Here is a 26,962-nt window from a genome sequence, read left to right on the forward strand (position 1 = left end):
TGATTGCAAAACATTTTGCCACACTAATTTGGATGCAAATCAAGCATATTAAGTGCAAAATTAATATAAATATTATGGCTAGGTTTATGGAAATTGAGACGTTACAGTAGCATAATGTGACACATAAATAAAGCTAAAGCTACTGGACAAACAGAAAAACAACAGACACAGGTGGACAAAAACACACACGACCTGGGCCATCAGAGGACAGTATGCATTGGGGGAGACAGTTCTTATGCATTTGCATATACTTGATGCAGAGACCAATTCTTCACAGGAATATGAATAATATGAAGTACAGCACTACCGAAAGGCATGCCATATACCTTGGTATTAGGAGAGATATAGACAGATAACCATTCAAATGATAACAGATCTACAAGCTCACAACATGTTGCATTGCAACATGCTGTGAGCTTGTAGATCTGCTACTTACATTGTGAAACACTGAAAGTAGCAGTGCACAACTAGTACACAACTAGTGCTGTTAGGCTTAAGGCGTGATTGTTATCAGTTGTGTATGGGGGGAGGATTTGTTAACAGACAAGATTGTTAATTGGCATGGTATTCCCGCCTGAATATAAGCTGTCGCTGTTCCAACGCCATTCATGAAGATAATTAATTTGTTTAAGAATATCACTTTACCAATGTATCAGTTGAAATGATAATTGAAGATAGTGTCAAACATCGAAGTGAGAGGAATTGAGCTGTTCCACCAATGCAAAAGTAACCCCATTTTTGTACTCGAGTTTATACACGCATTGTATTGGTAATATATCCATCAATTTATACCTGCTTTGTATTGGTCCATCAACTCAAGCAATAAATGTATCTCAAAGCACGTAAAGTTTGAACCTCTGTTCAAACATGGACATGTTGCCAGCTTGTAGTCAGCTAGCCATCAAATAAAACTTATTCACAACCTTATGCTTGAGTGTCACCATCTGGTTTTGATGATGTTTTTTAATAGAACATTTGAATGGAATAGGTTAAATATAAAATATGTGTATATAGCCTATATAATTCAGTATTGTCAGAAATAACTAGAAATGTGCACTCCTCGAAGCGCAGATCTCCGCCAGGCCGGATCGCCTACCCGGGGCTTTGTAAATCGTGGGCGGGCGCAGCCGTCAGGTTTTGTACAACAAATGAGGGAACTCAAATCATCAGTGTAGTTTTCCCAACAGTCTGCCAACTAGCCTACTGCCCTTCATCAATTCATTGCAATCAACGACTTGCTACAATTTATAAAAGCGTCTTGCAACAAAGTGCAACAGGCAAAACTAGAAAAAGTGCCCTTCCGGGCACAGGTCTCCACCAGGTTATCCACAGATCCGTGCAGTTAGAGGTAAAAACACTTTTCGGCCAGTTATAGCGCCACCTTGAGGCTGAGTTGAAATTGTTCATGTGGCATTTCGTCCTCGGCCTAGTGGGAATGTGGGTGCACAATTTCACGGAAATCAGGCGATGTGTTCATGATTTGCAGCATTTTGTTTGAAACTGAGCACTCCTGTGAACTTTGGAAGCCAATCTTAACCAATCAGGATGGAGTCTGATAAATCTGAAAGACCCGTTTCGTTGAATGGCTCTAGAGAGACTGTGTACCAATTTGCGTGATGTTTGGACAAAATCTGTAGGTGTACTGTGCAAAAACTTGTTTTGCACAAAGCGGCCTCCTGGTGGCGCTATAACAGGCCGTTCTGGAAAGTTTGGGGCAGAGGTTCATGGTTGGCATCCAGGGAGTGTGTGTGCAAAATATGGCATCGACCGGGTTAACGGTGGCCGAGATTAGCTGTTCACGGACACACGGACGGACACACGGACGGACGGACGGACACGCGGACGGACGGAGTGCAAAACATACTCTCCCCACATGCCTTCGGCCTGGTGGAGACAACTAATATTATGTGGGGTACTAGCCTACCTACATAATCAGCAAAGTTTCATACTGATCGGTCCAGCGGTGCCGAAGATTAGCTGTTCACAGACGCAGACAAAAAGACAGATGGACAGACAAGGGCAAAAACAACACATCTGGTGGAGATAATTCATGTATAACCTAAATGATTAGCCCCACACTCTATTTAATTTCATAATTGTTGGTGCAACCCATCCTAGGTAAAAAATAAATAAATAGGAACAAACTGGAATAATTGATCAAATTGTGCCATAAGATACCACCTTTACCTATCCTATTGTGTGGAGGTCTGGGGAAATAATTACAAAGGAAACCTCCAGCCACTTGTCATCATACAAAAGAGAGCCATAAGATTAGTGCATAAGGTAGGGTATTATGATCATACTAATGAACTGTTTTTAAGGTCAAATACATTGAAGTTTATTGATTTAGTTGAACATAAAACAGCTCTTATTATGTATAAAGTAAGAAATAGACTAATTCCTAAAACTATCCTGTCATACTTCAAGGATAGGGAAGGGGGGTATGAGTTAAGAGGATACTTAAATTTCCAACAACCCAGTGCCAATACCACTCGGAAGAGTATGTGTATCTCTGTCCGAGGGGTTAAGATCTGGAATGCCCTACCAGAAGAAGTCAAACACAGTAGTAACTTTTCAAAATTTAAAAAATTGCTCAAGCGAATCCTTTTGGACAAATACAGCATACTATAGGGAAATTATGTATAATGTTGACGTTATTGTATGATCAACTGATACTTCTTTCTTTCTTATTTTCCTTCTTTCTTTCTTTAAGTAATTAGTACTGTAATTATTAATAATTAATTAACTAATATTATTGTATATATGGTAACATAAAAAAAAAAATGTGTGTGAACCAAATGACATTACTCAGCAACAACATAAATGATAATGATCATTGGCAACGAGGGTATCGTGAATAGGGATAAAAAAAAACAACAATTATAATGTGTAATCTAACGGTTATGTAATGCTATCTCTACGGTGACACGGGGGGGGGGGGTTTGGTGTAGGGTGAAATTCTCGTTAATGTAATGAGTATTACGATTCTGTAAGTAGGATAGGCATCTATAAGCTTTTAGCTTCTGCCTACTCCTTTTGATCATCTTCATGTTTTTCGGTTTTTTTGTTCTGTTTTCTGTTTACATTCATTTTCTTTAAATATTGTATTTGAAACTGAAGGATGATCAAATAAACTAAACTAAAAAAAAAAAAATAACTTTTAGCTGTATGAAGTGAGGGTCACACGGACCATTGTTTTGGACAATCAACAGCCTTTACATGTTGAGTTCCGGATGCTTCCATCAGGGATGAGGTTTAGTATCTCCGAAGGCAGCACTACTTGTTCTTTGTTCCATTCCATGTGCTTTTTTACAAAGTATAACACTGGATGTGCAAATTGCTCGTCTGGGACACTTACGTTTTTACCCTACCATAACCTCCCCCCCCCCCCCTCCCCCCCAAAGAGCACCTGTTTACAGTTTTCTATATTTAAGGACCCACAAAGCACTTCTTCTTTTATCTGACTTGTTTTGATCATTTGAGATTATTGAGACAAATCTGATTCCGTGCTGTATCCTCTTGACAACATGTCACACACAAAGCTCATCTGATGATGGTCAGACAAAACTTTAGGTCATAATGCACAGCAGTACTGCACAATAGCATTGAACCAAAAGGGAACCGCATGGACAGCTATAGCCTCATTGCTGCCTTAGAAACACTTTCTCCTCTCCTGCACTCTCTATCACTCTGACAAGTCTAGTTAGAAGTTGGGAACCAGGGGAATTCCAGCCATGGTGATGAAAGACTCCAGCTAACTCCACGGTAAATAGGACTCGACTGAACTGAAGACTACTGGGAAATCATTAAAAGCATCAAAGCCTGTCAAAAGAATATGGTCTAAAAAAGGTCTTTAACTGTAAACCCGGGCAAATGGTGAGCATCCAGCCCATCCTTGGATTGCCCACGCTCTGTTGCAGCCCGACACGGGGTTAGTCTCTCGTCAAGTTGTTTGTATCTGCCTGTCAGCAAGAAGAGATAATGGGGGAAAATAGCTCGACGGATTAGGGAGGTTAGAGGCTGAAAGCAGGGATGATGATTAATAGACATTTAAAGCTCGCCTAGCCCTTAAACACAAAATCTAGGTATAATTTGAACTACCCAGTTGTTACAGTATTTGCCCTGGGTGAGGAGAGTGATGACAGGAATGTGCAGAGGGTGATTGGTCAGCTGCCATATCTTCCATAGACGTACTGTAGTAAATAGCTTGCGCTGAACTGTCTGATACTGCAAGCTCCCTGCTTAAAGTCCAGCTGCAGTGGCTTTTGTGATTAATTGCAAGGTTTTCTGGTGATAGAGCGGTGTCTTAGCCAATCACAGTTTCAAATGTATTTTGCCATCTATTCATTCTATCTCCACTATGACCATGGATACAGTATGCTCCAAAAGTGTGAAGTTTTATATAATTTTAATTTCAGCTTGTCTTTAAGGAACCTATCAAGTCAAACATGGAGCCATCAAAAAGGGCTGCTGCAGGTGGCTTGGTCAAATTCACTGTCGAGAAGACATTAGAGTTTATCCAGATACAAAGGAATGAAAAAACAGAGCAGGAAAATGGCAACCTGCGATGGTTTACAGAAGGGCTGTGTAGCCACAAAGGTCACCAGAGCAATACACCATGCTCTTCTCACACTGTCTGTCATCATAGGGGACTATAGCATTTTGTTCACCGAGGGGAGCTCAACGAAATGCAGGGGCGATCCCATAGCCAAGTGTTTATAGGGCGCAAAGCACATGTGCACATGCCCTAATTTAAATTACTATTGGCCATTTGCAGTAGATCATTCCCCTATTTCTACCATATCCATATTTCCTGTCTCTTTCCTCTGTAATTGTCAAAGAAATAAAAATGAAATACTATGCTTTCTGAATAAATACTATAGGCTATGGTTAGGTTAGGTTATGGTGAAAGCTTATTGGCCTGAGTCTAAGCAAGACATGAGACAACTTGCATGATATTGGACATCAGGGAATTCCTGACTGATAATCTATATCTACAGTACACCCTTGTTGTCAATTCTCTTTATCATAATACAGTACAAAACTTCAAATCCCAATTCCCTGCTGTAACAGACTTAATTATACAATTCAAACCATGGTACAAAACATGGTAATGTACATTCTCAGAGTGATAAGCTTCATCATGATCCCAAGGTGACATGTTCTGCATGCATGAGAGGAGAGGAGAGGAGAGAGAGAAGAGGGTAAGAGGCAAATCTACAGCCTCCTTTTGTATCCTGCCTGGCTGCTCGTCCATTTAGTCTTTTCCCCATGCACTCTGTTCATCTATCTGTGATGGGCACGCTCTCTCTCCACTGTAATCAAAGAGAGAGAGAGAGACAAGAGAGGGCAATAGAGGTGAAAGATGTATGAATGGAGAGGACGAAGGAGTAGATAGAGACAGACAGTGAGAGATCCTTTATCCTCTCTGTCTGCAGCTTGTGTGCACAGTTTCTGCTGTAACAGATTATATCACAAGCATGAGAGGATCAATCCCATCAGCAGATCAATCAACATGAGCAGTGTTAGCGGCCCAACGCACACAGGACATATCAATTAGAAGAGTATTTGGGATGTGAGCGCATGCATGTGTGAATGAGAGGCTACTGTGAGTGTGTGTGTACGCATGCACACGTGCATGCTCCCCTCCATTGCATAAATGCAATTAAGTTTGATATATATATATATATATATATATATAACATATTATGTGCCAGCTTTTTTCTATTGAAATAATATCAGCCATTTATGAGCAAGTTTCTAGACCTTGAAACCCATACATACCTGGCTCGTTATTCTATTTGAGAGCCATGTACTGTATATTTGAAATGATACAAGCATTCATTGTAAAGACTGTTATTCTTTTTTTAATGGTATTCTTCAGCTTCATTTTTACAGCGGCGAAGAGAGGCTGGAATGTCCACAGCATAATCTGTGCTACATAGGAAAATGTATATACTGTAAATTAAGCTACAGTAGCTGAGCTACCATGGTAATATACAGTAGGTTGTTTTTGACCAACAAAAGCAATAATCTGTTCAGAATTGTCTGTGTTGAACTAAGTGAGAACAACAAATTAAGAGTTCCTATACAAAAACTTATATTTACAATTTAGTCTTAAGCACATTGTGCTGATGATATGCTCTTATCCAGAGAGCATACAAAGTCCAAGGTGGAGTTACTGGAGTAAGTAACTAGTCAACTGGTTATGGTCAAAGGGTAGTCGATGGATAAGTGCTTGAGTAATTGGAGTGCTGCAGTGTGACGGAAAGTAAGTAATCATCAAACCTAGCGTCTGTCTATGCTAACATTATGTCCACTGTGATCATACTGGTTCAAGTAACATGGATGGATCTTTACCTACTGGAGAAAAAAAGAACAGGGGACAGTCCACAAATCAGTGCCTTCATGACCCCTTTGAGGGAGTGTGTGTGTGTGTGTGTGTGTGTGTGTGTGTGTGTGTGTGTGTGTGTGTGTGTGTGCGGCGCTTCTCTTCTAGAATACTGATGTGAGATCCTAGCTTCATGGTCAGATGTGTTGCCTGCTTACAAATATCATGCCATGCCATACTGTACTATATCATGCCATATCAGACGTACTGTGTGTGTGTGTGTGTGTGTGTGTGTGTGTGTGTGTGTGTGTGTGTGTGTGTGTGTGTGTGTGTGTGTGTGTGTGTGTGTGTGCGTGTGCGTGCGTGCGTGCGTGCATGCATGCGTATATATATATTTCTTTCCTTATTGGATATATGGATCCACCCACCTATACGAGTGCCTCAGAGCAGCAGATGTGTTTTGATGTACCTGATGAATCAAACTTTTCTTGTGGAAACACTCATATATCTGCTCGTACACTTCGTGAATGAGGCCCATTGTGGGTCTGCTCTGCTTCCTCACATACACGCGGGAGAACTCGTCTCTTAGACACTGCGAGCAGCTGTGTGTGTGTGTGTGTGTGTGCGCACGCACGCGTGCATGTGTCAAAGCACTTCCAGTCCCACTCCACAATGCGAGCAGTGAATTATGCACATCACTCAGTGTTTATGGTCCTCGCTGAAAACATAAAATGAAGGATGAAGCTGTCAGGCCTAAGCATGGCAGTCTGATCCAGACATAGATCAAATGAAACGAGAAGTAATGCATGAGCAAACATCCATTAAGCGTATGAAAGACCAGGAGTGGCCATTGTATTAAACGAGACAAAAGAGTTGAATAAACAAATACCCACTAGTGTGAAGAGACATATCTGTCTGCACACACACACGTGTGTGTGTGTGTGTGTGTGTGTGTGTGTGTGTGTGTGTGTGTGTGTGTGTGTGCGCGCGTGTGTCCAAATTGTATTATGTCTGGGACTAGACTATCCTCCGTAAACATTTATGAGAAAGATGCAGGTGTAAAGACAAAGCACTTTGTAAACTTGTTTTTGGAAAGGTGCTATATGAATAAAGTTATTATAAATGCTGGGAGGTGGACTGAACCAAGCCAAGTTAACTATTAACTGTTCACTGTGGTGTCTTCATTTTTTTTGTGTCCATAGATGTTAAGGGAATTTCAGGAAGGCCGAGAGGTGCAGTGACTTACTTGGCCAGCATAAACACACTGTGTGCTCGGCTCGCTCCACACACACACACACACACACACACACACACACACACACACACACACACACACACACACACACACACACACACACACACACACACACACACACACACACACACACACACACACACACACACACACACACACACACACACACACACACACACACACACACAGCCTCAGAAGCAGTGTTTTTAATTCACTTAGGAGAGTGAACACATCCATTTATCGCATGCAAATGAGACAGTTATAAACACTGAATGCAATACTGATGGAGTGGCCCTGACTAATCAATCACAGTATACATGTGTGCGTGTGTGCGTTCGCGTGTGCGTGCGTGTGTGCATGTGTGCGTGTGTGCGTGCGTGAGAGAGAGTGTAAACCTTTTGTATTTGTGTGTATGTGTGAGTTTGTGTTATCACACACTACAGACGAATAAATAGACACAAAACAGCTGCTTTAAGTATGAGCTGGGGCCTACTCACAGCTCTTTCAGTTCGTTCTGCAGGGCAAAATACTAAAAGGGGATTTTCAACACTAAATCAATCACTACTTTACATGAAAGGGAGTAGGGAGAAAGTGTACGAAGCATTGACACACACACACACACACACACACACACACACACACACACACACACACGCGCATGTACACATGCATGCACAAATCGTGCAGTGTGCCAGCACCTTAAGGGACCGTTTGAGGACGACTAGCAGCTGTGGCAACTCCACTATGTGAAGCTGACAGTGATGAGTCATCCTTGTTGTTGATCTCATCAACCACTCCCTTCGGAGAATTCCCAATCATAAACATAACTCTTGTAGGCTGTCACAAGCAGAATTCTGAAAGCTTAACAAAAAAAGAAGGGGGGTGGGTCTATCGCTGCGACTGACAGAACTGATAGAACGAGGAATCATTGAGCAGATCACCACGCATCGGCCTGACTGTAACCAATCAATGTGTGTACTGTACATTACATGGCAAAATGGATCACTCACTGATCCACGTTGTCGTATACCGTATTTTAAAACCTTGTCATTTCCCACGATTCAGGCAGCAGAAGTGAGCATTAGCCGTCACACAGACACACACACGCATCCATTCCTAGTCATAATAGTCATTTGTTGCTCAAACAGTTGTTACCATAGCAACACATCACCTCCAGCCCGCAAACACTCAATTGTTTTTCATTTGGCGCCAAAGGGGTCAGCCGCCTATAACAGCATTTGTTTGTATGTCTCGAACACGCGTTTGTTGGAGGAATCGAAAGAGGTGATTAGAAGAACTTACTACCTTAAGAAAGTATAAGCTTAAGCTGGCCAAATCACGACACTGTCCCTATGACAGCATTGTGAGCAGATTGTTCCTGCTACAGCACCCAATGCGGCACCAGAGACAGCAAGTAGCCCTTGAGTGCACAAACTGCCTTTCACCTCATCATCTCTGGCAGTGACTTGCAAAAGGAAAAAGCTGCAGCTGAGAGGTCTTCAGAGATGGAGGACTCATGCAATATGCATGGATACTACTTCCATGCGAGGAGGAGAGAGGAGGAGGCAAGTAAGATAGAAAAGGAATAAGAACCACCAGCACGTGTACATTTTTTTTACCCCCATTTACAATTTTTCTCAAGTTGACAAAAGTGAATAGACAAGTAAGATGGAACAACATTAGAGAGTGTTTTTTTTGCTCTCTTTTTTTCAATACAACTCAATATTGTTGGAAGATGCGGAAGAGTCAGAAATGAATAGTGGAATTGCATGGATACTGGGGGGGAAAAAAACGATAAATATCTGGTACACATTGATATTCTTGCTTCTCTAATGTGGAAAAAACATCAAAGTATAGACAAGCTTTCAAAGAGGAACATGAAATATAGATTTAAAAAGAATACATAATCAGCAGATGTAGTATAATCTGAGAAGTTCATTTTAACAGAGAGCATATGAGAGGGCTCACGAGCATGTTCCAAGAAGATGAATTACACAGCATGAGTGCTCGTTCTTAATTACCGTCTCACTTGAAATGGTTGGAAGACCAAATTAGTAGTGTACTGTAGTGAGCAAAGTAGAGAATAGCAGTATTAAACTCCTTTAAAAGATTTAGTTCACATTTTAAGATCTGGTTTATACCTCGACATATAGAAGCAGACTGAGAATAGCTGCTTGTGTTCACACTCCTGTAGACAAGTCATAGACCATGACGTACACGGAGTGCGCAGAACAGCCGTCTATTAAAGCCTCTACTCTGCCTTTGCTCTGACGTCACTCACTTCCCCTCAGGGCTTTCAACCGAGCTTCTACTGTTTCCGTTTCCGGTTGCAATTTTTGAAAGCGGCCATTAGACTTGCTCCCTCCGTCTTAAACATCTAGGCTACTTCTCTTCAGAAGCGTTAATATTGCAACCTCGACACAGCATAACATCAGAAATGATCACAGAATGTCCGCGTTCTGTTCACTCACGCTAATGCAGCCCACACTGCGCGCAAACAGCCTTTTAATACGTCCCAGAACCAGGAACACAACAGGAACTCTTCCGATCGCTGCAAAGAATCCACACAATTCAATGTGTTTGAAAATCCAGCAAGTAAAGCTTGTGCTTTGAATTGTCCTCTGCGCATTTATCTGAAGTGTAGCACTGCTATTACACAGAAACATTCTGTTGTTTAGAGTAGACCAGTGGTCCCCAAACCTTAGACCTAACAGAGAAATTGACTAAAACTAGTGAAAATTGCTGGTGAAATTCTAGATCTTTTATTTTCACTACTTCTTAAAAAAGGCCCGGTGGCATAGCAGTCCGGGTACTGATACTACCGAATACCAACAAAGTCTCCCTTTTACCAACTCGCACCGGGCGTACAGCCGGCGGAACTGGTATTCCTAAAGTAACCTAAGTAAATGATGCTTAAAAAGTTAAACCTACCCTTATTTCTAACCTTAACCTCAGTAAAATGGTGCCAAAACCTAACCCTATTCCTAAAGTTAACCTCAGTGAAACTATGCCTAACCCTGAACTTATTTATAACCTTATTCTCAGTCAAACTAAATAAATAATACAAGAACTGCCACACCGAGCGGTTGGCGTGAGGTCAAGTGGAAACAAACGAGGGCGAGATGGATTATGGGTGACGGTACCTGTTATCCTGGTCCCTCTGCTGCAATGCAGCCTCATACATCGTGTGGCAGGTTCGAATCCCGATCCCGACGACCTTTGCTGCATGTTACTCCCTGTCTCTCTCTCTCCCCATTTACTGTCAATCTACTGTATCAATAAGTTATTTTGAAATATGTTTGATTTTATGTATATTTATATATTTTTTTTTTGTAATCTCTCTAATAAAAATAGAAAGGGGATATCAATCTCTCTAATAAAAATATAAAGGGGATATTTACTCGCGACCTATGAATGGATTCCGACCCAGTGTTTGTTCTTTGAAGTACTAAATCCTTTTCTTTCTCGACTTAGGTGTCTATTTACCCTGTCATTTGTTGACTAGGGTTCATTGCATATACTCTGATCTCAAACTTGTAGTTGCTCTGGATAAAGAGCGCCTGCTAAATGCTTAAACTGCAAATATTTTTGTATTATTCCTCCTGAATAAACTATGTTTTTTCAAAAGAAGCCTCTTCGGGCTCTTTCAAACATACAAACCCATGCAAACCAGATACACTGAATCCAATTGACACATGTAACAGATACATAGTAAACTCTCCAACTCAGAGTGTACAAATGTCTAACCAAATGAACCCCCCATAAGGACTTTATTGTGTGTTTACTGAGTCACTTTGTGTAGCAGCTTGGGAAGCAGCAATGGTGATGATGTGACCAGTGACCAAACACATGAATGTCAGCCAAGAGAGCAAAACAGTTTCTCATACAAAAGGTAACATGCTTCTCATTGACAGACACACAAACATTATACGCATTTAATTTTCAGAGTTCTTTTAAAGGTATATTCAGTGATTTCACTTAATTCAAATATCACTTATTTTTTTGTTTTGTTGTGATAATCCTCCCTACTATAGAGTGTGCTGGCCATATAAGGAGTTCCTCCCTGTCCCCAGTTAACCCCTGGGGGTCAAAAAACCTTAGGTTTTGTTTTTGACTCTCTATCCTGATTGGACGAAAGGCTGGGTCCCACAGCCAAAAACGAAACTCAAGGTTTTTTGAGTGAAATCACTGAATATACCTTTAACTCAGCGATGCTGTGGCATGTTGTGAGCTTGTAGATCTGCTCTTTTCGGTGCACGACATGGTGCGCAACCAAGTGTAAATTACCCTTTATGTCAGCATCACACTGCAGCTAAACTAGGTCACATTCTGTCAGCCTCAACACATGCAGGCACACACGCACGTCGCACACACACACACACACACACACACACACACACACACACACACACACACACACACACACACACACACACACACACACACACACACCTCTGCAGTAGCAATCACATTTGAAAGCGCATCGCTCCAAAACTTCACCACATCTGTGAAAATATGTGCAGAACACACTCTAGACTCCATGTATGTACTGTACTTGTCGATCACTATAAATTGTTTGAAAGCCTCCTGCCAGTCGATTCATGATGAAATAGAATGAAATATCAGCCACAGAAAACATGTTTCTGGATGAGAATGCAGAGTGAGGATGTGTGTGTGTGTGTGTGTGTGTGTGTGTGTGTGTGTGTGTGTGTGTGTGTGTGTGTGTGTGTGTGCGTGCGTGCGTGCAATCGAGAGAGAGTGTGTAGTTGTGTAGCAACTTGGGACTAGGACTACGGATAGAAATGAGCTTCTAGCTAAATCTGTCATGTTTACATGACGTCATGTTCAATTGATTCATTCATTTCTTGTACATATTGAATGTTCATTAACGTGCACTGTCCTGTAGTGTGTGTGTGTGTGTGTGTGTGTGTGTGTGTGTGTGTGTGTGTGTGTGTGTGTGTGTGCGTGCATGCGTGCGTGCGTGCCTGCCTGCATGCCTGCCTGCCTGTGTGTGTACGTGTGTGTTCCATTCCTTTCCAGCATCTTAAAGATGCTATTATACAGCTTACAGTTACAAATGTAAACTACTTGTGTTCTATTTGGAAATATCGGTAATGTCCATAAATCAGTTTTGAGAGGCCTGCAGATTGCAGGAATGCCCAAGCCGAGAGCTAAGGCATTGGCAAAACTCTGTTCAGTGTCTGCGATAATTGCCAGTCGCCAAATATGGAGGAGGCGATGCTTTACACTGTTAGTTCTGCCAACGACCACAGGGATCAGACAATATTTATACTAGCTGCTTCAAGGACAAGCCAAACCACAGGTATTAGTACTACAAGTAAAATATAAAGGTTAGATACAAACGACCATAAACAACAAACGGCATTGTTGAATTCTTCTGACAGGACTAATAGCCTTAGAACTCACAATATAGCTGTGTCTGGTATTCTTTTGACCTTGCGCAGTGTGTTCACATCTTGTTGCTGTGATAGCATCACAGCCGTGCAAGGTGCAGTCACAAAACATTACAGGTGTGTATAGATCATAATGAAGGCTGAGTACAACTACTGTACCATGTGGGTGTGGGATCTATAAAAGGGGGATAGGAAAAAGGGAAGACATTTGCTGCCATAACCGTAGTAAGGGGACATTTAGTTATTTGTTTGTTCATTAAAGAGCTGGAGAGGCAGGGAGACCCGTTACTGAAGAATATAGAAATATTTAAACACTTTAAACACACAAAAAAACTTCATTAATAAAATAAAATAATAATTAAAGGAGAAGGCACATTAAACCTCCATAAACTCATATATGTCCCTACTACTCCCTAACCAAATACATGGCCAGAAAGAAACCACTCCAACTACAGCTTTCCAAAAAAGAATGTGGTGTGCGACACCAGTGTCCGATGAAGAATCACGCTTTACAGTTTATTTATCATCGTGCTCATACTATAAACATCACCAAATGCATCACATATCTGAAGCAGATCATCAAAGACTGAAAACACTGTGAGACTTCAATGACACAATAATCTAATATAGTCCAAGTTACGAAAAAACAAGGCTTTGATCAGTGCATCAAAGAAGCAGTTACAGACAATGTAACTGTCACTGATCAGCTATACATCTACTGTATTACAATAGACAGTGTCCTGAAATCCTCACAGATGTTGCCAACACCTATACTGTACTACTCCAACAATTAACTCACAGTATAACTAGAAAAAGTGCCCTTCTGGGCACAGGTCTCCACCAGGATAGGAATGTAGGACATTGCAGCTTGCCTTCATCTGGTGGTTGGATAAAAGGGCAACAAAAGTAAATAATATAACATCTAACAGTATATTAATAATGCTTAGTAATGTTATAAAGATGAATGGCATGCATTATACAAATGGCATGTTATGGCCTCTAGGGAGTTGGCATACAAAGTTATCCACAGATCCGTGCACTTTTCGGCCAGTTATAGCGCCACCTTGAGGCTGAGTTGAAATTGTTCATGGGGCATTTCTTCCTCGGCCTAGTGGGAATGTGCGTCCACAATTTCACGGAAATCACGCGATGTGTTCATGATTTGCAGCATTTTGTTTGAAACTGAGCACTGCTGTGAACTTTGGAAGCCAATCTTAACCAATCAGGATGGAGTCTGAGAAATCTGAAAGACCCGTTTCGTTGAATGGCTCTAGAGAGACTGTGTACCAATTTGCGCGATGTTTGGACAAAATCTGTAGGTGTACTGTGCAAAAACTTGTTTTGCACAAAGCGGCCTCCTGGTGGCGCTATAACAGGCCGTTCTGGACATTTTGGGGCAGAGGTTCATCGTTGGCATCCAGGGAGTGTGTGTGCAAAATTTGGCATCGACCGGGTTAACGGTGCCGGAGATTAGCTGCTCACGGACACACACACGGACGGACACACGGACGGACGGAGTGCAAAACATACTCTCCCCCCATGCCTTCGGCCTGGTGGAGACAATGAGTCATCACTACTGTGAGATCTAGTAGATATATGAGATCAAGGATACCTGGCCAGTTTTCAATTGTTGTTGGACATTCAATATGGTCTTGGCAAACAACTGATCATTTATCTCTTGCCAATAATGACACATTATGCACATATGCAGTCATGCATTCTTTGTACTAGACCTGTACGTGCCCGTCGGCTACCGGCCTACTTGAGAACGATGCAACTTGGGAACCTAATAATACCCGTTGTCAACTTGTCATAACACCCGTTTTAACTGTCTGTCTGTGTCCCACATGGAGATCTCTGTATCTGCCTGTGTGTGAAGCAGGGGGGCAGTCAGCCAGATATTTCGTGAAGCCTCATTTGAAATCGGTAGTTCATATAATGGCCTGTTGTGGCGCTGGACTGGACCCAAAAAGCCCCATAGCTCCATAGAGGCCCATGTATTTTGGCCCAACTTCACCTAGACTGTATTACCTTAATATTAATAAACATGGTCATGAATACTTTCTTCTTCCAGTCACTAGTTTAAAGTCTCATTTCTAATGTCATAATATTCTTTTTGGAAAAGTATGGTCCCATTAATTAAAAAAATAACCATAAAGTCGCGTATGTTCTGAGGGGCGTGGCTACCGTTACAGTCTATGATCGGGATTCTCCTCCCACTCGAGTCAAAATAAAAACCAACGGAGAAGAAGGGGGGAAGTCCCGCCTCGTTGTCTGGGCAGCCAATGACCAGCTGGTACAAAACGGAGCCAGCCAATGGCCAGCTGGTACCAAAAGATGGCGACTTACATCAGGAATTAGCATATCATTACAGGCTTCATTTTACGTTCATGTTAGACCCGGGGAACGCTTTGTCCATATTTTTTACAGTCTATGGTGTGAAGAGGGAAAACTGACTCACTGAAAAGTGGACTGGTTAAGAAGGCTAATGAATTGTCAGGTGTGGGGTTGCCATGGCAATCAATTGGCTGAGGCAGAGGCTGGAAATTTCACAGGTGAGGGGATTTAGGCTGATTAGGCCCACTGGCAGAGCCTGACCAGTTACGTGCATTACAACCACACACACACACACACACACACACACACACACACACACACACACACACACACACACACACACACACACACACACACACACACACACACACACACACACACACACACACACACACACACACACACACACACACACACACACACACACACACACACACACTCGCAGCTATCTTTCAGAAAAGTAGCAGTATTGGACATGTCCAGAAATTGTGTTCTATCGATTTCTTCCGAGTCAATGACAAAACAAATCTTCCTGGAAATAAAAATGTCTGGGTTTCCAAGGCTAACGACAAAATAAACTTATGATTTAAGTTGTGATTGGACAAGTTTACAATTATTCTTTAGGCCCAAGATGTCCATTAAGACAAAAGGGACTTTTCAAATGTTTTGTTTATCTTTTGTTCTCTTCTGTGGGCAAAAGTTCCCTTTCTATAAAACATTAAAAAATAAGCTATAGCCATATAGTGCACACAATTATCTGTGCTATGGCGATAAAACTTGGTGTAGTTTAATCTATCCATCTTTGCACTCCAGACAAGAGGAAAATTCTGTATTCTACTGTATATACAGCAGCTGTGATGATTGACAGCTGGCACAGGTACCATGCCCTGAAAGTGGCAGCAGCATAGGAAAAAGACCATAGCAGGTGTTTTTTGATCAAAGTAGAGGTTCCTATTTTCACCGGCATGCTCAGGAGGACATCTGCGTATAGCTGCTATGCCCGAGGGAGTGCTGACACAGCAGCCTGGGCTTCCTCGGCATCAGCACAACATAACTACAGTATAGCTACAACTGTGTGCGTGCGTGCGTGCTCCCTCGCTGAGGAATACACAGTGTACCATCACCCACCAGAGTTAGGGTACAAAAAGTAAAGTAAAAAAAGAAGAAAAACCCTGAAGTGCTTTTTCTGATTGGTATGTATGTGGATGTCAAGGCACGGTTCTATATATTTTTGCTGCTAGGGAAACTTTAAGTAAAAATCTTTTTTTAAAGTAGGATGAAGTTTACTGGGCAAGCGATAACAATAATATTTCACAGAATAATAATTAGCCTACAAAACGAGATAGTATAATTCCAATTGATTTTATATAGGGTTGGTACCAGCTCAACACCAGCTTAAGTGTCATGCTCGTGATTCTTCTAAAGAAGAGCCGCAGCAGATTAAAAATGTATCTATGTATCTATGTATATGTATATATAATACTGTATTAACAGCACGCACAGTATGCACAAATGGTAAATGGTGCATTTATATAGTGCCTTTATCCAAAGCGCTTTACATAGATTACATTCACCCATTCACAAACACATTCATACACCGATTGCGGCGGAAGCCATGCAAGGTACCAAACAGCACATCAGGAGCAATTTGGGGTTCAGTGTCTTGCCCAAGGACACTTAGACATGTAGACAGGAGGAGCCGGGATTCGAACCACCGACCCATGGATCATTGGACGACCTGCTCTACCTCTTGAGCCGCAGTCGCACAGTGCATATGTATGTATGCTGGTGGACCTCTAAGTACAGAACACCAGGAATTGTTTAGCACTTGAACAGAAAGACAGTTTCTGGAATGTTACACAAAGAACCAATTTACAGTTATCTTGTTTATTTATGCTAAAGGTCCATAGGCACTATCTCTGAGCTGCTTTACCAGCTCCAATAATGAAGAGAGAAAGAAGAAACATTCGATACAGCAAATCATATTTCGTTATCACAATATCATAAAAGGCCTTGAGACAAATCCTCTCCATGAATTAATGTGCCTGCTTATTTCCCTGAAGGAAAAATATGAGATGAATTCTGCATGTGTAAACTGATATGTAAGATAGTATGTCTTCGGCCCTGAACAGATAAGGAAACAATGCTTCTTGAATCTTGAGTGTCTTTCCATTACAAAGCTCCAACAAAGTCTTCCATCCATCAATATTTACTGTAAATAAATGGTTAACAACACCAGTCCAGTCAAACCTTTGCTTATTCTTCATACATTCAAATAATGTAAAACTAGAGTAATTAATGTAACATTAATAGAGCAATCCTATATGACAGAAGACTAATACTTTCATTTAAATTAAGCAATGTGCTTTGTGTTCAGAGCTGCCCTCTCCCCGATTCCCACATCTAAGAAAACAGGCCAATAAAATATGCACGGTTGAAGGACAAGAAATGTAAACAAAATCTTCACCGCCCTAGCATCTAAAAACAAGTAGCGCTGCTGCCTTCCTCTGTCAGAGCCTAAAACATTCATAGACCACAGTCACCACACAGCATAGAGCTGTGCTCTACTCTGCTCTACTGAACTGAGCAGTTGCTGTGCTGTAGCTGTGCTGAGTAAAGTTCACGTGACAGCCTAATTCACCCTTTGTCAAGTCCCGCCCGTGGTTGTGCCCCTCTTCGCACCCATTGGTTGCTGTTTCGTGGTTGGACAAAAATCCTCTCTCTAACCTGACTCCGCCAGCTGGTGGCAGCAGTGAGTTCCTCCTCCTGCTCCCATCTGGTCTCTCTCGGGCAGAGATGATGTTCTCAGAATAAAATCTGATCGGAGCGATATGCGGCCGTATGCAGCCTGCTAGAGGCAGGATCAACTCGAGACTGGTGACGTATTGTAGCTGTGCCACAGTGCAAATGTAAACACAAGCTAACAAGACTACAACTCGAAACTATTATGGAGAGATCAGTTGCTTTGTATTGATATTCTGTGCATTCATTTATTTTAAATTTGGTGTCAGTAAAAAGGAACATCATCTTTTTTCTGCCAGTGTGGCTAGCCGACCTGGTAAATACGTTGGAGGTGGAGAGGATACGATACGATACTAGTTAAAACTAGACCAAACTGATACGTTCGATTTGATATGGCAACCCTTCATACAATAATCGCCAGCCACAACACTGCTGCTAAATGATGACCAATATACTCTGTAGTCGCTGCCCCATTCTGGATCTCAGGGTTTTTAGTTTTTAGGGGTGTTTTTGTCTTTTTCTTTTGTATTGTGTTTTATGTATAATATGGGTATTAATCTTTTTCTTTTCTAAAGTACCCACCTATAGCCACATTACTCTGACGTGTTATTGTTACTGTCTGTCATGCATGTGTGTATGTATGTATGTACGTATGTATGTAAAAATAAAAAAAGCATGGTGACTGGGCATACCATGTTTGTTGTTAGTTTTCTCCGAAAAATTTGTTTTAGCAAATTCAACATAAACAAGGCGGAACCAGGGCAGACAAAGGCAGAAAGAGCTTGCTGGTTAGTCAGTCAGGGACCAATCAGAAGGCTGACAAATGGTGAATTCTGGACCTCACTCACTCCTGGGACACGCTGGGCTGAGATGGAGTGTGTGTGTGTGTGTCTGTGTGTCTGTGTGTGTGTGTGTGTGTGTCTCTGTCTGTCTGTGTGTGTGTGTGTGTGTGTGTGTGTGTGTGTGTGTGTGTGTGTGTGTGTGTGTGTGTGTGTGTGTGTGTGTGTGTGACTGTGTGTGTGTGTGTGTGTGTGTGTGTGTGTGTGTGTGTGTGTGTGTGTGTGTGTGTGTGTGTGTGTGTGTGTGTGTGTGTGAGTGTGTGTGTGTGTGTGTGTGTCTGTGTGTGTGTGTGTGTCTGTGTGTGTGTGTGTGTGTGTGTGTGTGTGTGTGTGTGTGTGTGATGAATGAGAGACAGAGAGCAAAAAAGAGGGAGAGAGACTGAGACTGAGAGGAGGCGGAAACAGCAACAGAACAGCAGCACACAGACAAGTTTGGCACGCACGCGCACGCACGCACACACACACTCACAGCCTTTGACTGTCAAAGATAGGGAATGTGGAGATCAAATCAGCCATCATTCTCAATGCAAAGAGGCTAGAGGCAAGAGAGTCAGCACTTCATTTATTCCTATCTAACAGTATGGGGTCAACACGCCCTCTGAAACACTCTACTGATAATAAACAAAACCCTTGTGCTTAATAGACTTTTCTCTGGCTTTTATCAGAGCATTTATTTTTAATATCAGTCTCTCGGCATACGCAAACACCAACTCTCTGGCTCACGCTCTCTCGCATTATCCCCCCCGCTCTCTCTCTCACATGCACGCACGCATGCACACACACACACACACACACACACACACACACACGGCATGCATGGGAAAACAAACACGCATTCCTCTGATCTCTCTTCCTCTGGGCTTTTTGTACCCTGTGCAAAGACTCCCATCCATCTAGACCAGACTTAACCTGGAATGGGAACAAAGGATTGGCTCCTCACTCTGTATTATTATTTAGCATAGTGTGCTGCTATGCTAGACACAGAGCTCTATTTCAGAAACCCAATCTCACACAAACACGGTGAAATAACAGATTGGTAATTCCGTACATCCACTACAAGAAAACCCCCAGATCTGTTCATATTACACTGAAATCCTCCCCATAGACCGCGAGAGGATGGACAGATGGGCGCTGTCTCAACTTCTCAAGTGAAGTTGAGCAATGAGAACCGAGCTATAGCGAGCGAGTTTCCGTGGCGAATGTTGTGAAGTTCGCTTGAGATGGAGCCCCTCCGTCCGAGTTACAACCCCATAGGCACAGAATGGTAAATAATGTTGTGGGGAGCGCATTTGCCCAAACTGAGATAATGGGGTGAAAGCCATGCCTCCGTCAAAACAGTAGTAGTGGGGGTTCATTTCAGAGAACAGGACTCCATACACATGCAAATACATATACAAAATGACATGCACACAGCAGGCTTTAATAATTTCCTGTGGCACAAATCTGGTTCCTTCTAATCCAAAAAACATCATTGATCCGGTCCTGGAGGCAGACAGAGACGTACGTCGATCAGGCTGCGTCAATAAACACCCTGTGGCACCCTGTGAAACGTCTAACTCTGGACATTATGGGCATTATGGATTATGGGCCCTTATAACCACATGAACCGTATTCCCAACATGAAAATGGACAAACATTAGGCAAAAATAGCAGATCTGCTAGAGATTTTGAGTAGGCTAGAGGGGAAAAAAGGAGGGGGCCTAAATAGTCCCCTGGTGGACTCCGGTCAATGAAGTACATACTGTAGGTTTTAAGTGGTTAAATGCCACTGCTCTGGACTGAGGTTAATTGCTCAATGCAAGGGTGAAGATGCAGGGTTACATTGATACGCAAAAACAAATGTGAGGAAAATAACCCACAGGGCCTCAAGCAGCTACCGGCGGTATTCCACAACACAGAGAGAGAGAGAGAGAGAGAGAGAGAGAGAGAGAGAGAGAGAGAGAGAGAGAGAGAGAGAGAGAGAGGGAAAACAAAAATCTTATTTAGTATTAAAGCGATGTTGAACTTTGGTAGAACCTTGTGCTGTATATCAAATTGAGCAAGATACAGTAAATCATACACTACGAACCATCATTATGCCCATATATGGACATAACGGTTGGATTGTCCATATGCGATGTGATGGACTTGACTCCGTGCATGGTAGATATTGGTAACCTTAGAACCTAGCAACTTTTGTTAGACTAAAGAACTTCTATCAAGGGTAATAGGCTACACTATAACATGAACAGAGCCATACTGCATCACATTCCCCAAATGACCTACCAACAGATAAAGATGGTTGATTATATTTAAATTGTGGCTATATAATATTCTCACATAGACCACTGGCAAAATATTGAGTATACAAAATGTAGTGTGGTTGCCCTATTGTTATTGTAAATGAGCGATACTTTGGCACGCTACTTGTCCCACAGTTTTGGTAGCACGCACATGAGCCAGGTCAAATCCACCGGCTTCATCGGGACATGAGCCAGGTCAAATCCACCGGCTTCATCGGGACATGAGCCAGGTCAAATCCACCGGCTTCATCGGGACATGAGCCAGGTCAAATCCACCGGCTTCATCGGGACATGAGCCAGGTCAAATCCACCGGCTTCATCGGGACATGAGCCAGGTCAAATCCACCGGCTTCATCGGGACATGAGCCAGGTCAAATCGACCGGCTGCATCGGGACATGAGCCAGGTCAAATCCACCGGCTGCATCGGGACATGAGCCAGGTCAAATCGACCGGCTGCATCGGGACATGAGCCAGGTCAAATCGACCGGCTGCATCGGGACATGAGCCAGGTCAAATCCACCGGCTGCATCGGGACATGAGCCAGGTCAAATCGACCGGCTGCATCGGGACATGAGCCAGGTCAAATCCACCGGCTGCATCGGGACATGAGCCAGGTCAAATCCACCGGCTTCATCGGGACATGAGCCAGGTCAAATCTACCGGCTGCATCGGGACATGAGCCAGGTCAAATCCACCGACTTCATCGGGACATGAGCCAGGTCAAATCCACCGGCTGCATCGGGACATGAGCCAGGTCAAATCCACCGGCTTCATCGGGACATGAGCCAGGTCAAATCCACCGGCTTCATCGAGACATGAGCCAGGTCAAATCCACCGGCTTCATCGGGACATGAGCCAGGTCAAATCCACCGGCTTCATCGGGAATCGTGTGCTCGTATTTTGCTAAGAGATATGTTGTACAGTTTAATTGATATTAATTAATTAGTTCTCCATAGACTTATAATGGGAAGATCAAAGACTAATTAAGGCTCCAATTCAAGTATTTTTTCCCTTGGAGACCATAAGCGCCATATTTACAAGACTTGGGGGGAGGTTCATACTAATTATGAAAATGAATTGAAAAGGAATTACATCAGTCGGCCTCATGGTGGCGGTATAACAGCCCACTTTGCGTTTTTCCCTATAACTCTTGAACTGCAAGTCATAAAATCCATGGATTCCTTGGGTCATGATGCATCTCCCCATATTTCCGTCAAGGAAAGAATTTCCACCAAATTAGATTTTTTGCTCTTCCACCTACAGATTTTGTCCTAATCTCACACAAATTGGTACAAATGATCTCTGGACCTATCCGATTAAAACACTGCATTCAGAATTATAATAGTTCATACGGTACGGCCATAATCGTCGTCCAAAGTTAGGAGGGGCCTATTTTACAAATAATTCCGCAAATCACAAACGGAATGTCCAATCCATCCCAAATTTGAATGACATCGCGGGTGGTTTAATGATCAACCCAGAGCGAAAAGCAATTACATTTTCATCCATAGGGGGCGCCCGCAAAAAAATTTACCGTTTGTTGCAGAAAAATTATATTTGAGGGGATAAATCCCCTCCGATTTACTTACACATGACCACAGGGTGACTTGACATTGTAATTGGTTAGCAAAATTAGTGGGATGGGCCTACTGTAAATAAGCGATTGCCGCAACCACACTTTGCAAATTCTCTAGTTTATATTGTTATACAGTAGAGAATTTCTATGGTTATGTTCGGCGCGCGACACCAGAGCACAAGTATATATTAGACTTTTATAGAGAGTTCAAACGGTGCAAGAGAGATGAGCCAACAATGTGTCAGCACTGACAGTGTTTGTTCTCTCCAAGCAAGGTTGTCTCTGTCCAAGACTTCCCCTAAGGCAAAGATACAATAGGCTTTTGATGATAAAAACAAACACAAATAAAACCTAAGAAGCATCGGCAGGATAAGCTGTGACAAGGTTACTTCTCCTTTTAACTCAAGACCTCTACTATAAGATAAAAGACACTTTCATTGTCTCCACCAGGCCGAAGGCATGGGGAGAGAGTATGTTTTGCACTCCGTCCGTCCGTGTGTCCGTGTGTCCGTGTGTCCGTGTGTCCGTGTGTCCGTCCGTGAACAGCTAATCTCGGCCACCGTTAACCCGGTCGATGCCACATTTTGCACACACACTCCCTGGATGCCAACCATGAACCTCTGCCCCAAACTTTCCAGAACGGCCTGTTATAGCGCCACCAGGAGGCCGCTTTGTGCAAAACAAGTTTTTGCACAGCACACCTACAGATTTTGTCCAAACATCACGCAAATTGGTACACAGTCTCTCTAGAGCCATTCAACCAAACCGGTCTTTCAGATTTCTCAGACTCCATCCTGATTGGTTAAGATTGGCTTCCAAAGTTCACAGGAGTGCTCAGTTTCAAACAAAATGCTGCAAATCATGAACACATCGCGTGATTTCCGTGAAATTGTGCACCCACATTCCCACTAGGCCGAGGACGAAATGCCACATGAACAATTTCAACTCAGCCTCAAGGTGGCGCTATAACTGGCCGAAAAGTGTTTTTACCTCTAACTGCACGGATCTGTGGATAACCTGGTGGAGACCTGTGCCCAGAAGGGCACTTTTTCTAGTTCAATTTATATTTATCTTTTATTCTCCGTTGTTCATTTGTTGTAACAGTTTCCTATAAAACAGTTAAAGGGAAATATAGAAGTTCACATTGCGTCACGATGTGTCTCTCTATTCTTGCTGAATGTTCACCTCTTATGACGTGCCCAGAAGAGGGACGGACACTAGGGTTCATGTGGTTAATGCCTGGTTGTCTTAATTTATGTCCCATAAAGTTATTGAAATGAAGCACAATATTACATATTAAGTACATACCAGTACTACCTTTTCCCAGGTAAAAAAGAAACTAAAGTGAATGTGACGCAGTCTGTGAGAAGGGCAGAGCATACACAGTGCCCTTCAAGGGTCAAACAAATGTCAAAGGGTCAAAACAAAATGTTAGGGTCACTTTTAACCACTTAAACCTTCTAGCAAACAGACTTTTTCCATCTACGCCAAATCTCTTCACCAAAAACAGCCAAGCTACAAACTCAAAGTCCATCGCAATGAGACCCATTTTAAGCTAGATTGATGATTTATTTGCAAAAAGCCATGCTGGGTTAATATTCACTATTCGCCCCACTAAAGCATCCATACAAGTATGGGTTTGTACATTGCAAATAAAACGGGTCCACAGCACAGGGGAACTGGGTAGAAAAAGGCTGGCATACCTTTACAACATGTGATTCGGTGTATTATGGGGTTGTTAACACACGGTTGGAAGCACTGTGGTGCGACCATGTTTTGTTTATGGGCCTACTTGAATGAAAGCAGCGGCCTGATAAGTCACATGTAGCCCTGAACCAATGACCTGTGTTAAGGGGCTGTAATTGTCTTTTTACAGCAAGCTCTAAATCTATCGCACCCCGCACCCCCACCACTACTGCACAACCTCCCGTTGCCATAGCAGCAGCTGTCCTCAGGGTTTTTGACTGATGGGTAACTAAAGTCAGCTCCTCTATCCAGCTCTGATGACTGGCATCGTTATCAGCATGTGTTGAAGACAGGAAGCATGGGGGAGTTGGAGGGCAATACAAATCTTTAAACTGTCAATTGTTTAAACCAGTATATAATTATGATTAGCCATATAAGATTTGTCCTACAGAGAGAGACAGTGTGTGTGTGTGTGTGTGTGTGTGTGTGTGTGTGTGTGTGTGTGTGTGTGTGTGTGTGTGCCTGCACTAACCTGCAGCCATCTGCATGTAGCCAGCCAAGGTGCAGAACCTCCTTTCACATCCTCCACTGGGCAGGAACATGGTGATGATGGCCAACAGGGAACTGACTGCTAGCAGAGCACATCCTCCTGAACACAGCACTGCACTGGTCTGGAACACACACATACACACACACACACACACAGTCACATGCACGCACACACGCACAAAATAAATGTCTCACTTTTTTCAGCTAATGTCCAACAATTTCCTCTGATAACACAAAAAAGGTTTCCGTTGTGATCCTATGTATTCAATTCATGAACAAAACATGGAATATGAACACATTAATACACATCATCAAACTGTGTCCCTTTTCAATGGGAACTAGAAAGGAGCTCGTCGGAGGACAGGTCTATGCCAGGTCAGGCAGGTTATTGTGGGCCAACAATGTTTGGAATTCGCCAATCAGGAAGGAATAAGAAAACTCCGTCTTGATCACATGACCATAGAGATAATGTGTACCGTTTGTGTGATGTTTGGACAAAGGAGTAATTTGCTCAGAATAAATTGGCCTCATGGAGGCATTATATAAAGGCTGATGTGAAAAATGCAGGGCAGAGGTTTATCCTTGGCCTCTAGGGAGTGGGCATGCAGTGTTTCATGCCAATCGGTCCAGCTATAGGTAAAAACACAAATCGTTATAGTGCCACAGTGGCTAATTTGAAAAATGTAGGGTGGCATTTCTTCCTTGGCCTAGTGGGAATTTGTGTGCAAAGTTTCACAGCAATGGCATGTTACGTTCATGAATTGATTAGATTTTGTTCATAATGGACCACTCCTGCAAACTTTATAAACCAATCCGGATGGGATCTGACAGATCCGTCTTGATCACATGACTATAGCGATAAAAAGGTGTGTGTGTGTGTGTGTGTGTGTGTGTGTGTGTGTGTGTGTGTGTGTGTGTGTGTGTGTGTGTGTGTGTGTGTGTGCGCGCGTGCGAGGGCAGGGCTCTAGATGATTTCCCAGAGCATGTCCAGCTGACTGTTGTCTGATCTGGCCCCATTGTTAGCCCCTCACACTGGTTCTCAAACCTTAATAAAGCTGAGCCAAATTGTGAATACACACACACACACACACACACACACACACACACACACACACACACTCTGCAGTACGAGTCCCACATGTGATTTGCATGCGTGCGGCAGTGATCAGAGAGAAATGTCTAACACGCATGAGAGAATCACAGACCTAATACAAGTGTCATTATGCATGTCCCTGATGTGACTGACGCGGATGGAGGGAGGTAGAAAGAAGAGCCATTTCCATGCCTGAGTGAAGATTTAATTAGATTGTTCTGGGAGTTGTGCACGGAGGTAAAGTGAAGTAGCAAATTCTGAAGGGGCTACGATGAAGGTGGCATTAACGTTTTTAAAACTCGTCCTCAAATTTATCTAGGGGAAGCACACTCGCATCTTTTCAGCAAAGACTGCAGACATGCAATTATACACATCCTCACCTTTGGTCACACAGGAGTTGGGGGAGGAGGGGGTTGAGAGTCTTGTGGAAACTCCTTGAAGTGGCATTGACTTGTAATTTTAATTATTGCCGTTCCTTTCACAATGGATCACTGATAAGGTGCTTCAATTAAAAGTTTCCAAAAAATACTGATGGAATATGTTCCACTTGAATACTTTATATAAATGCACTCACAAACCGATTTATATTGTGGAATGAGACTTTGTCTGTCTCCATAGGGAACCACTGCTGGTCATAAAATTATTGGATTATGTCACGTGACAACAAAACAATATCCATGAATAAAGTCTCCATGGGGTGAGTAATCGTTTTTTTTTTATTGTCGATTGCACAACATTCTTCTGAGAGCATGTTACAATATTTAAAATCAGACCTGTGTGAACTGAGCAGTGCAACTATACGTACAGTACTGTATTGCTACTCGTACTGTACTGTACCGTACCGTGTGTATGTGTAT

At 42.6% G+C, this 26,962-nt stretch overlaps 1 protein-coding gene across 1 annotated transcript in view; it reads right to left on the reverse strand.

Annotated features, from left to right (window-relative positions):
• lhfpl7 (LHFPL tetraspan subfamily member 7) overlaps window positions 1–26,962 on the reverse strand; it is a gene marked incomplete at its 3' end in the record, with an annotated part of 105,116 nt that overhangs the window by 56,497 nt on the left and 21,657 nt on the right. Inside the window, exon 2 of the mRNA XM_083766620.1 lies at window positions 24,996–25,134. Within this exon, the coding sequence (XP_083622746.1) occupies window positions 24,996–25,134 (139 nt within the window). The remainder of the gene's footprint in view (window positions 1–24,995; window positions 25,135–26,962) is intronic.

This window comes from Protomyctophum parallelum (assembly GCF_964188405.1).
Source record: "Protomyctophum parallelum genome assembly, chromosome: 1".
NCBI lineage: Eukaryota > Metazoa > Chordata > Actinopteri > Myctophiformes > Myctophidae > Protomyctophum > Protomyctophum parallelum.